The 13,562-nt window shown below is 41.4% G+C and overlaps 1 protein-coding gene across 2 annotated transcripts in view; it reads right to left on the bottom strand.

Annotated features, from left to right (window-relative positions):
* Nucleotides 1-10,307: 10,307 nt before the first annotated feature.
* Nucleotides 10,308-13,562, bottom strand: part of LOC110537867 (rab11 family-interacting protein 5) — a 41,626-nt gene continuing 38,371 nt past the window's right edge. For both annotated transcript variants that reach the window (XM_021624299.3, XM_021624300.3), the window contains one exon: nucleotides 10,308-11,989. In XM_021624299.3, coding sequence (XP_021479974.3) covers nucleotides 11,729-11,989 — 261 coding nt within the window. In that variant the 3' untranslated portion in view covers nucleotides 10,308-11,728. The remainder of the gene's footprint in view (nucleotides 11,990-13,562) is intronic.

Genomic DNA, 13,562 nt, shown 5'->3' with positions numbered 1-13,562 from the left:
ACACCAGTTGGAGTTAATGAAGACGCAAACCCCTGGAGGGCCATACGTCAATACATCATCAGCCTCAATACGCTATCATTAAAACATTTTCATTAAATCAATTTTAATCCAAACTAAAGTTTTGTTGCTAAGGATTCCATGACACGGTTAGTCTTTACGGCTGGGACTGCAAGTTTGTGTTCATTTTTGTGTGTGGATTCCGCGAGTGCTAGCTGGCTGTACTACAGACACCTGTCGTCATCGTGGGAAAGACTCATTGTTATGTTTTCGTAAAACAACTGGTTACAGTAAAGAGCCAATCTGGACACGAAGGAGATCCTGAGGGAAATCAACAAGTACCAACAGCTTTACGCAATGGAGGAACAACATACTCCTTCATGGAACGATCCGACCACCTCACAAAATAATTTTAACCCGACAAAAAAAAAAGAAAAGATTCATCTACAGGCACGGATGATTTACTTACCATTGAGGTAGAGGCTAGTGCTCTGGCTGGAATCCATGCAACACTGGAAAGGTTGTGTGAGGAGTGAAATTCTCACGCTCCAAAGAGAAAACAAGACAATCACATTCAAGGTAAAAATTCACGATTCCAACATGGACCGTCTACTCAGGGAATACAGGGTGATGAAGGAGTCGCTACTAGACATACAAAATCGTAGCATGCATGAAAATATTTTTTTTCTGGGATTTCTGAAGACGCATCCAATAATCCAGTGGGCGTGGTCAGAGAATTCATGCAATTCGCCTTGAAACTTCCTATAGAGACTGTAAACAAGGTGGCTTTCCACCGAGTACACAGACTTGGAGCTCAGAGCAACAAGACCAAGGGTCCCCAACTGATCATCGCAAAATTTGAAGACTACCAAAAAAAGGAGCTGATCAAAAGCAGAGGAAGGGAGCTTAAAGGGACCAAATTTGGTCTCAATGACAAATTTCCAAGGGAGATAAAATAAACTTTGTAAGAGAATGTATCCGGTACAAAGACAACAAAGGAAGGATGGTAGGCGTGCCGTTATCATTGTGGACTAACTCTTTATAGATGGACAGCTATTCCGAGACAGCTCCATAACACTGTGGCTGTACTAAATTCTACAGGCACTTCAGTTTACGGAGGAAAAAAGAAGGTATGGGAACTGTAAAATGGTCTGAACATTATGAAGTGGATATGAACACACACATACTCAATTACATGCTTGCTTACACATACGGACTTATACATACAGTGGGGCAAAAAAGTATTTAGTCAGCCACCAATTGTGCAAGTTCTCCCACTTAAAAAGATGAGAGAGGCCTGTAATTTTCATCATAGGTACACTTCAACTATGACAGACAAAATGAGAAGAAAAATCCAGAAAATCACATTGTAGGATTTTTTATGAATTTATTTGCAAATTATGGTGGAAAATAAGTATTTGGTCAATAACAAAAGTTTATCTCAATACTTCGTTATATACCCTTTGTTGGCAATGACAGAGGTCAAACATTTTCTGTAAGTCTTCACAAGGTTTTCACACACTGTTGCTGGTATTTTGGCCCATTCCTCCATGCAGATCTCCTCTAGAGCAGTGATGTTTTGGGGCTGTTGCTGGGCAACATGGACTTTCAACTCCCTCCAAAGATTTTCTATGGGGTTGAGATCTGGAGACTGGCTAGGCCACTCCAGGACCTTGAAATACTTCTTACGAAGCCACTCCTTCGTTGCCCGGGCGGTGTGTTTGGGATCATTGTCATGCTGAAAGACCCAGCCACGTTTCATCTTCAATGCCCTTGCTGATGGAAGGAGGTTTTCACTCAAAATCTCACGATACATGGCCCCATTCATTCTTTCCTTTACACGGATCAGTCGTCCTGGTCCCTTTGCAGAAAAACAGCTCCAAAGCATGATGTTTCCACCCCCATGCTTCACAGTAGGTATGGTGTTCTTTGGATGCAACTCAGCATTCTTTGTCCTCCAAACACGATGAGTTGAGTTTTTACCAAAAAGTTATATTTTGGTTTCATTTGACCATTTCCCAATCTTCTTCTGGATCATCCAAATGCTCTCTAGCAAACTTCAGACTGGCCTGGACATGTACTGTCTTAAGCAGGGGGACACGTCTGGCACTGCAGGATATGAGTCCCTGGCGGCGTAGTGTGTTACTGATGGTAGGCTTTGTTACTTTGGTCCCAGCTCTCTGCAGGTCATTCACTAGGTCCCCCCGTGTGGTTCTGGGATTTTTGCTCACTGTTCTTGTGATCATTTTGACCCCACGGGGTGAGATCTTGCGTGGAGCCCCAGATCGAGGGAGATTATCAGTGGTCTTGTATGTCTTCCATTTCCTAATAATTGCTCCCACAGTTGATTTCTTCAAACCAAGCTGCTTACCTATTGCAGATTCAGTCTTCCCAGCCTGGTGCAGGTCTACAATTTTGTTTCCGGTGTCCTTTGACAGCTCTTTGGTCTTGGCCATAGTGGAGTTTGGAGTGTGACTGTTTGAGGTTGTGGACAGGTGTCTTTTATACTGATAACAAGTTCAAACAGGTGCCATTAATACAGGTAAGGAGTGGAGGACAGAGGAGCCTCTTAAAGAAGAAGTTACAGGTCTGTGAGAGCCAGAAATCTTGCTTGTTTGTAGGTGACCAAATACTTATTTTCCACCATAATTTGCTAATAAATTCATTAAAAATCCTACAATGTGATTTTTTGTCATTTTTCTGTCATAGTTGAAGTGTACCTATGATGAAAATTACAGGCCTCTCTCATCTTTTTAAGTGGGAGAACTTGCACAATTGGTGGCTGACTAAATACTTTTTTTCCCCCACTGTACACACACACACCTGATCTCGCTCTCCTCTCGCACTCTCTTTTTCTCTCTTTTCTCTTCTCCCTCTCTATTGTTGAACTGTTTTATTAATGTGTTTATTGTTTGTCTATCTTTTTTATGTATTTGTCTATACGTTTATACACTGCTCAAAAAAATAAAGGGAACACTTAAATAACACAATGTAACTCCAAGTCAATCACACTTCTGTGAAATCAAACTGTCCACTGATTGACAATCAGCAACACTGATTGACAATAAATTTCACATGCTGTTGTGCAAATGGAATAGACAACAGGTGGAAATTATAGGCAATTAGCAAGACACCCCCAATAAAGGAGTGGTTCTGCAGGTGGTGACCACAGACCACTTCTCAGTTCCTATGCTTCCTGGCTGATGTTTTGGTCACTTTTGAATGCTGGCGGTGCTTTCACTCTAGTGCTAGCATGAGACGGAGTCTACAACCCACACAAGTGGCTCAGGTAGTGCAGCTCATCCAGGATGGCACATAGATGCGAGCTGTGGCAAGAAGGTTTGCTGTGTCTGTCAGCGTAGTGTCCAGAGCATGGAGGCGCTACCAGGAGACAGGCCAGTACATCAGGAGACGTAGAAGAGGCCGTGGGAGGGCAACAACCCAGCAGCAGGACCGCTACCTCCACCTTTGTGCAAGGAGGAGCAGGAGGAGCACTGCCAGAGCAGTGCCACTGCCAGTGCATGTGTCTGCTCAAACGGTCAGAAACAGACTCCGTGAGGGTGGGGGTTGTGCTTACAGCCCAACACCATGCATTTGCCAGAGAACGCCAAGATTGGCAAATCTGTGCGCTTCACAGATGAAAGCAGGTTCACACTGAGCACATGTGACAGACGTGACAGAGTCTAGAGACGCCGTGGAGAACGTTCTGCTGCCTGCAACATCCTCCAGCATGACCGGTTTGGCGGTGGGTCAGTCATGGTGTGGGGTGGCATTTCTTTGGGGGGCCTCCATGTGCTCGCCAGAGGTAGCCTGACTGCCATTAGGTACCGAGATGAGATCCTCAGACCCCTTGTGAGACGATATGCTGGTGGGGTTGGCCCTGGGTTCCTCCTAATGCAAGACAATGCTAGACCTCATGTGGCTGGAGTGTGTCAGCAGTTCCTGCAAGAGGAAGGCATTGATGCTATGGACTGGCCCGCCCGTTCCACAGACCTTAATCCAATTGAGCACATCTGGGACATCATGTCTCGCTCCATCCACCAACGCCACGTTGCACCACAGACTGTCCAGGAGTTGGCGGATGCTTTAGTCCAGGTCTGGGAGGAGATACCTCAGTAGACCATCCGCCACCTCATCTGGAGCATGCCCAGGCGTTGTAGGGAGGTCATACAGGCACGTGGAGGCCCCACACACTACTGAGCCTTGTTTTAAGGACATTACATCAAAGTTGGATCAGCCTGTAGTGTAGTTTTCCACTTTAATTTTGAGTGTGACTCCAAATCCAGACCTCCATGGGTTGATAAATTTGATTTCCATTGATAATTTTTGTGTGATTTTGTTGTCAGCACATTCAACTATGTAAAGAAAAAAGTATTTAATAAGAATATTTCATTCATTCAGATCTAGGATGTGTTATTTTAGTGTTCCCTTTATTTTTTGAGCAGTGTATAAAACAACGCAAGACTTCGTGCTTTTCTGCTAAAATGATTATATAGAAATCTTGCCACCAACAAAATGTTGAATATTTGGGGCATGAAATCATCGAAGCTCTGCAGATTTTGTTGTGAGGATACAGAATCAATAGACCATTTATTTTGGTATTGCCCTCAGGTAGCCTGTTTCTGGTTGCAGGTTCAGCCATGACTGAAAATACATAGCATTGATCTAAAATTGACCCTAACAATAGTACTGTTAGGAGATCTGGAGAGACCTGGTCAGTCAATTACTAATATACTAATACTCTTAGTAAAAGTATTTATCTTCAACTCGCAATCTGTGGATTCTATTCGATCCGATAGATTGAAATTGTACATTAAACATCACAGTATAGTTGAAAGATATGTGTTGCGTAGAAACCCGAAGTGGGTGGCCAGCAGAGATAGATGGGATGGGATGAAGGAAGCTGAGGGGTTGGTATGTGGAATTGGAGACAAGTGTAAGAGAGAGAATGATTGTCAAAGATAAAAGATAAAAATAATAATAATTTAAAGTCAAAATAAATCATAATCAAAAGTACATTTGAATGACACTAAGTGGCAGTGTTTTTACAACTAATGCCGGTTTGCCTGAGGCTGATGCCGTGCAGGTGTTTGTACACATGCATATACACACACACTCATTCAAATAAACACATAGAAGAACACACATATACATGTAATAGTGCCAGACAGGCACTCAAACATATACAATTGTCATTGCTGTTATGATTTTAGTTGTCCTTGTCATGACGTTCGTGGGTAAGGTTTATGACCCCCGCCTTAAATACCTTTCTCTCGTCCCTCTCTCTTGACTCTACAGAGGGACTCTTGAATAGCCTTTGTTAAACAGAGAGTCTGGGACATCAAACAAGTGGAGGGAAAGGAACCATATTTCGGTAATAGAACCAGTTGATAATATGCGTTGGTACTTAATGAATATGATGTATGTTCGGTTGTCATCTGAGACATTATGACTGATGTATCTGGGAAAGTCTACACAGTATAGTTATCAGATTCACATGGAATTGTTGTGCAATTCAAATGTATAAATATACAATTATTGGTGAAAAGATTCAATGTAATTTTAGCTTCCAAATGAGAGATTTGGGTTTTCATAAGGTTAGGGCTCTGCTCAATCATTGGCCGCCCCTGTGAAGAGACATGGGCTATAAACTATGAAACACACCCTTCTCCCTCCACTATATAAAAGCCCTTGACGAAAATGTAACCTCCTGTACATTAGGATGACGGTCCGATGTCAGAAGGGTTCAGATAATAACTGTTCCAGGTACATTAGGATGACGATCCGATGTCAGAAGGATTCAGATAATAACTATAGAACGAAGCCAACCTCTGTGTGAGCTTTGGTTGCGAATGGTATGAACTTTGAACTCTTATTCACTACAGAAGTGATACCTCCTAGCCGTTGAGTTAGCAGAGACTGCTGTAAACGTGGGCTAGGAGAGAACAGACAGAGTATGCCGTCTACCACACAACGATGACACTACAACGTTTCCCTTATCCACCAGAGACACTCTTCAAAGGACTCTGTTGGGCAACACGGCCTTCCATCTACCACCACCAGCGCAGCTCAGAGTAAATATTTATTCCATTTTCCTTTTCCAAATGGGCAGTAATTTAGATTGCATAAGATTCTGTATTTACGATAGAGTAGCTGCCTACGGCCCGATTGAGACATTGCTTCTCCCTTTGTTCTTCAGTCTTCCCGCTCTTTCACTCAAACCCAGCCCCCTTTTCATTGTGTAACAAGTTGTCATATCTGTTCCGTCCGCTAGGGATGTTTTCCTTTATGACATAATTTGTAATCAAGGTATGATTAATTCTGTGTATATGTAATTCTGTGTGTAGTTAGGTATTTAGTAAATAAATAATTAAACCCAATTTTCCATTGCTGATTCAACTTGTTAGCCAGGGTTCGTGAAGATAACCAAGAATTTACAACTTTCAGATGAGATTGAAATAAGGTGACAATTAATATTGACTGCTATTGATGTAAATATTACTAGGCCTTTTAAGAGTTTATTCGGAAGATAACAGCTCTATAAATATTATTTAGTGGTGCCCATACTTTCTAGTTAATTACATTTACATGATTAGCTCAATCAGGTAATATTAATTACAGAGAAAGGATTTTATAGAATAGCATGTCATATCACTTAATCCGGCATACCCAAAGACACGACATCCTTGATGTCCTTTGTTTTAAATGTATTCTTTTTTAATTTTATTTTTTTGCATTGTTGTTTGCTGTTTTCTTCTGTCTTTTCCTTTTTTCTCTTTAGTTCATTCTCTTGGTTGTTGGTGCATTGGGGGGTCCTTGGGGTTGGGGAATAGAATTAATTGTATTTTTTATTTTATATTTTCTTCCTGGGGGGACTGTGGGAGGGGTCTCGAATGGTTGAGGGACAGCTATTGAGGAACTGTGAGGGAATCTTGGAGGGTTCGGGTTCACGAAAATGTCAGTGAAGACACTTGCCAGTTGGTCAGCGTATGCTTGCAGTACACGTCCTGGTAATCTGTCTAGCCCTGCGGCCTTGTGAATGTTGACCTGTTTAAAGGTCTTACTCACATCTGCTGCGGAGAGCGTGTTCACACAGTCGTCTGGAACAGCTTGTACTCTCATGCATGTTTCAGTGTTATTTGCCTCTAAGCGAGCTTAGAAGTAGTTTAACTCGTCTGGTACGCTCGTGTCACTTGACAGCTCTTGGCTCTGCTTCCCTTTTGTAGTCTGTAATGGTTTTCAAGCCCTGCCACATCTGCCAGTGTAGTACGATTTGATCTTAGTCCTGTATTGACACTTTGTTACAGTGGGATTTCTTAGAAGCTTCCGGGTTAGAGTCCCGCTCCTTCAAAGCGGAAGCTCTAGCCTTTAGCTCAGTGCGGACGTTGCCTGTAATCCATGGCTTCTGGTTGGGGTATGTTCGTACGGTCACTGTGTGGACAACATCATCGATGCACTTACTGATGAACCACTGAATTATGGTAGATTAGCCAAATGGAGGGAGAGCCTTGTACGCGTCTCTGTGTGTGGAGTAAAGGTGGCCAATAGGCGTGCCACCTCTGGATGAGCGTTTTCCTGTTTGCTTACGGCAGAATACAGCTCATTGAGTGCAGTCGTAGTGCCAGCATCGGTCTGTGTTGTGATGTAGACAGCTACGAAAAATACAGATGAAAACTTTCTAGGTAGATAGTTTGGTCTACAGCTCATCATGAGATACTCTACCTCAGGCGAGCAAAACCTTGAGACTTCCTTAGATATCGTGCACCAGCTCTTGTTTACATATATGCATAGTCCGCCACCCCTTGTCTTACCTGATGCCGCTGTTCTATCCTACCGATACAGCGTATAACCAGCTGTATGTTGATAATTTATTTATATGTTTTTATTGAACCTTTATTTAACTAGGCAACGTCATCGTTCAGCCATGACTCCATGAAGCATAAGATATTACAGTTTTTAATATTCCATTGGCGGTTTAATCTTCCTCATAGGTCGTCCATTTTATTTTCCAATTATTGTTCGTTAGCTAGTAGAATGGAAGGTAGGGGGGTTTATTCGATTGCCTACAAATTCTCAGAAGGAAGCTCAACCTCCGTCCTCTCTTTCTCCATCGTCTCTTCATGCATATGACAGGGATTTGGGCCTGTTCCCGGGAAAGCAGTATGTCGTTCACATCGGGATCATCGGACTCGTTAAAGGAAAAAAAGCTTCTGCCAGTTCGTGGTGAGTAATCGCTGTTCTGATGTCCAGAAGTTATTTTTGGTCGTAAGAGACGGTAGCAGCAACATTATTTAAAAAATAAGTTCAAAAATAAGTTACAAACCACGCAAAAAAACAAACATAAAAACACAATTGGTTAGGAGCAAGTAAAACGTCAGTCATCTTCTCCGGCGCCGTCAGTCAAAGGATCTCCTGTCTCTTCTATAAATGTTATATCCTTGTATTGCTACTGCTGTATCATGAATTATCTAAGTGAGTCTCAGAAATGGCTAATATATGAATGTTATCTGATGTTAGCAAGTAATTGATTTCATTAACCTTATTTCTAAGGCTACATATATTAATATGGGCTATTTTCAGCCCTTTCCTGTGTACTTTATCAGAGATTATCACAATATGGCAAAGAGCAAACAAAGCAAGAGAAAACATATACATTCAGCAGTGCATTAATCAGTTGGTGTGTGTGTGTGTGTGTGTGTGTGTGTGTGTGTGTGTGTGTGTGTGTGTGTGTGTGTGTGTGTGTGTGTGTGTGTGTGTGTGTGTGTGTGTGTGTGTGTGTGTGTGTGTGTGTGTGTGTGTGTGTGTGTGTGTGTGTGTGTGTGTGTGCGTTGCGGGGTTGACACTCACTTATCCCTTCCAGGCTTTTGGGATGGATGGTGAACAATGAGCATGTCATAGCAGATGTAATCAATGTCTTCACACAGCTTTAATGGCTGGGATAAGTTCTTTCTTCTGGCGCACAGCTTCAGGATAGATGGCTCTTTCCAGAACAGCTACCTTGTCCTTGAACCTCAGGAACTTGACCATTATCGGCCTGGGCCTGTCACCTGTCACCTGGGCCGGTGTTAGGTTTTCCAGTCTTGTGGGCGTGCTCCACCTCAATCTTCCTGTGGTCCATCTTCAGTTTCTCCAAGATTATTTCCCTCACTTTGGCCTCAGACTCTGTCCAGGCCTCGTGGAGATTCTGCAATTCTGTCCACAACCATGTTCCGCCTTGATTGTCCCTCGAGATAATCTGATTTCTCTGTCATTGTTATCATGGATTCACATACAGAACTGATATCCTCTCTCAATGATTGCTACGCCAAGCAGCTCCTCAGACCCGGCCTTGTTCGGCAGGATAACTGGACAGATAGTAGAGGTCCCAGCAACTGATGCTAAGTTGCTATTTAGCGAAAATGCTAAACATGAGATTTGAACTCACAACCTTTGGGTTGATAGACGTTCATATTATACAAACACCCATGCATCCACCCCCCTAAATAACCATCTGTCTTATGTAACCATATCAAACGTAACATTATACACATTTTGTTGTTCTGAATTTACATTTACTATGTTATGTTGTCTATGAGACCAGGCTGCAACTATAGGTAGCCTACACTGTGCTCATAAGGCTGTGCTGAGCGCGCTCCCTCCCAGTCCCTGGGTACTCAGCTTAAAAAGCTTGTGATATTGTTTCAGTTTTTAGGGACAAAAAAATGTATAATTTTGTTTAGAATTATTGTTTTCAAGTTAGTTCAAAACTATATTCTAGGCTGTACATTGCAGTGAATAGCCTATGCCATTTGAATAACCTCCCAAAAGCCTGCCTGATTGGGCAACCATTTGGGTCATTGATTGGGTTTTTCTCAACTGTTTAGCCCATTATTTTGGCAGTTACCTGTACATGTAATTACTGGGGGGGGGGGGGGGTGAATAACATTATATCCCATAGAGCTTTTCCTGCCGAGTTTGGATGGAAGTGATGGAAACAAAAATGGAAGTCAAAGGGCATGGGGTAAAACAGCATGCAGATTCCTACTGTACGTTCATTCTGATAATGTGCTCAAACCAAAATGGAACAAGGGGAGTGGAAATCAATACTAAGCAGACATAGCAGTGCCCTGCACTGCCATTAGAAAGAAGATGTCTGCAATACTTAATTGTCAGCATAATATTATACTGTCAGCAATCAGCATTCCTTTCATTATATATGGGCTGTGAAAACAAGGGCAACTTGGATTTTCACAATATTTAGACTACTCATGCATAAGGACTTGTACAAGTATAATGTAAACAAGTTTGAGGATAAAAAAAATTCTGAATCATTTGATAAGCAATTGTCTTTATTTCACATGTTACAGTGCTTAGGTCATGAATAGCATTTTAATTATAGTACTGTATTGACGTACTGCACTAAATAATACCATAATACAATGTCATATAAAAAATGATTAGCCCCCAAAAATATCTGTAATTGTATTCATTCTCTTTTCAAATTAAACCAAAATGTGAAAATATACCTAACTTAGCATAAATCAATGCCTTTGAATTCATTTTGGAGTACCTACCTTTATCACATGAACATTTGTCACTTTATTCTTTGCACACACTTCATCAATGAATAGTAAATTATATCAAAGCCGAGGATATTTCAACTTGCATACATTCTCAAATTCATGTTGAGAGAAAGGTGTCATGTTGCAAAATGAATTATTATTATTTTTCTTAAATAGGAGAAAAAAAAATCATTAGCGCTTGTTAGTTTTGGCTTTTCATACAGCAGCATCGTATAAGAAATCATTGTTCTCTTACCAAATGTTTATCTATTTTTCACATGGTTTACCTATATATTCTTTTCACATATATATATATATTTATAATCATTTACAAAATATGACACTAGCTCAAGTTAATCTTTCTCCACTTTAACAAATTTGAGTTCAGCGGAATTTCCTTCAAAGCAGTCTATTTAAGACATCTGTCTTCATGCATTTTCATTTTTATATATTTTTTATAATAATTTACACAATATGACACTAGCTGAAGCTCACATTTCTCCATGTAAACAAATTTAAGTTCAGTGGAATTCTCCTCGGGTCAGTCTGTTTTTGAGTCTTATGCCAAATAATGACAGTATTTACCACGATGAAGACAATTTGGGTCATTATTATACTAATTCAAAAACTTCAATGTTTTCTGAATTTTATGCAATGTCATATCACGTAAGAACAATTTATACCACTGAATATTACATTTACTGTACACTTTATGAATAGGAAGACATTTTCTATTTCTTCATCAATGCACATTTATAAGAATTCTTGCAGTACATTTGATAAAAGCTGTCACTCTCCTTATCCTAAGTAGCGAGTGTAAAGCACTAGCAAGCATGCACATGGGTAATATTGTGTCTATATCAACAGGGCAGGGTATCAGCAGTGAAACCTGGATGGTTGTGAGATTTAGTAATTGCTTCGGGATGTGTTGGACTACACCTGACCCTGGAACATTGGTAACCAACCCTGGTCCGCAAGAACTACTTGGATGTGCAGGCTTTTGTTTCATGCCTTGCACTATAACACCTGATTGGCTAAACAACTGACCACCAAATCTAGTTAAATGCACTATTATAGGGACTGAGCTGGAACAATTGTCTGCTCATCCTAGGAGCTCTCCAGGAAGAGGTTTGATGGTGACCATGGCCCTATATTATACTGATTATATGTGCACACACTAGCACTAGTGGTCACTTGTGCCGGGAGCGCACTTGGAGGAGTGTGGGTGTCTGCTCCATGATCTGCACCAGCAGCTTGTCGATGTAGTCCTCTAGGTCGCGCACCTGTGCCTTGATCTTCTTCAGCTCCGCCTCGTGTTTCTCCAGCATTGCCGCCTGCTGGTCGGAGGCCACCTGCTGCTTCTCCATATCCATCTCCTGCTGCAGCAGAAGGGAAATCAGCTCCATGTTTGTCAGCTGCTCGTACTGGGCAGAGCTGTCTGCTAACGATTCCTGAGAAGACAAACACAGGCCCTGTATGAATACTTTGAGAATTCGTCATTCATTCATATCTTGAAGTAATCACTGTTCTGGATCTGTGACATAGAATGTGGAAAAACAGATTAACAAGAGGAGGGACACAATTAATAAAATATATTGCTGTCAGGTAATAGAACATGACCAAAACCTTTTCCATAGAATTGAACTGCCCAGTTTTCCCAAAGTAGATAATGTATCATTATGTAAATTCATGGACTTTTTATCCTTTACTATATTCAATGATTCATTTGTAATGTGTGGATACTGTTTCTATACTGAACAAATAGAAACGCAGCATGTAAAGTGTTAGTTGCATATTTAATGAGCTGAAATAAAATGTTCTATACGCACAAAAAGCTCAAATGTTGTGCACAAATTTGTTTACATGATGTAAACGTTGTGAACAAAGTGCCCCATGGTGGCCGTGTTTTTTAAAATATATTTTTTATTTATTTCACCTTAATTTAACCAGGTAGGCCAGTTGAGAACAAGGTCTCATTTACAACTGCGACCTGACCAAGATAAAGCAAAGCAGTGCGACAAAAACAACAACAGAGTTACACATGGGATGAAACGTACAGTCAATAATGGGTTATGGTATGGGCAGGCATAAACTACGGACAACGAACACAATTGCATTATATCAATGGCAATTTGAATGCACAGAGATCGTGCCATACATCTGCAGCCATCACCTCATGTTTCAGCATGATAATGCACGGCCCCATATCACAAGGATCTGTAAACAATTCCTGGAAGCAGAAAATGTATTTTTCCATGGCCTGCATACTCACCAGGCATGTCACCCATTGGGATGCTCTGGATCGACGTGTACGACAGCGTGTTTCAGTTCCCATCAATATCCAGAAACTTCGCACAACATTCCACAGGCTGCAATCAACATCCTGACCAACTCTATGCAAAGGAGATGTGTCGCGCTGCATGAGGCAAATGGTTGCCACACCAGATACTGACTGGTTTTCTGATCCACGCCCCTACCCTGTTTTTTTAAAGGGATCTGTAACCAACAGATGCATACAGTGGTTGCTCCACTAAAAGTTTTGCGATTATGTTGCGCGACTTTGAGGTCATTTGTGGTTTAGTACGGTACCCTGTGTCACCACTTCATTGCTCCAGACCAGCGCAGGGGGGAGTTAGAGCACTGATTATGCTTTTGGGTCCTACTGAGTCTCTAACTGTCAATGAATGGGTGACAAAAACCTAAATAGGAACTGATAATTGTGCACGACTTCAGTATTACTTACTAAAACCTATAACTGATTGTTACACTAAGGTTTTTATTTTATTTTGTTTGGATTATTTTGCTCTTACTGTAGTACTGTAGCCCAGTCCCGACCTGTCACATTGTACAGTGCCTGAGTGGCGCAATGGTCGAAGACACTGCAAACTGTGTTGCTACAGATGCTGGTTCAATACCCGTGCTGTCCTCGACCGTGCTGTGACGACTGCAGGTTTTTGGTTTCTCTTCCTCTAAAAACAGAAATAAATCATTCTAAATAACAAACTGGCTTTATTTACAAATTAG

This window comes from Oncorhynchus mykiss, chromosome 12, assembly GCF_057628025.1.
Source record: "Oncorhynchus mykiss isolate SJ-2025 chromosome 12, ASM5762802v1, whole genome shotgun sequence".
NCBI classification, from domain to species: Eukaryota; Metazoa; Chordata; class Actinopteri; order Salmoniformes; family Salmonidae; genus Oncorhynchus; species Oncorhynchus mykiss.
This window is presented reverse-complemented; position numbering and strand designations above follow the sequence as displayed.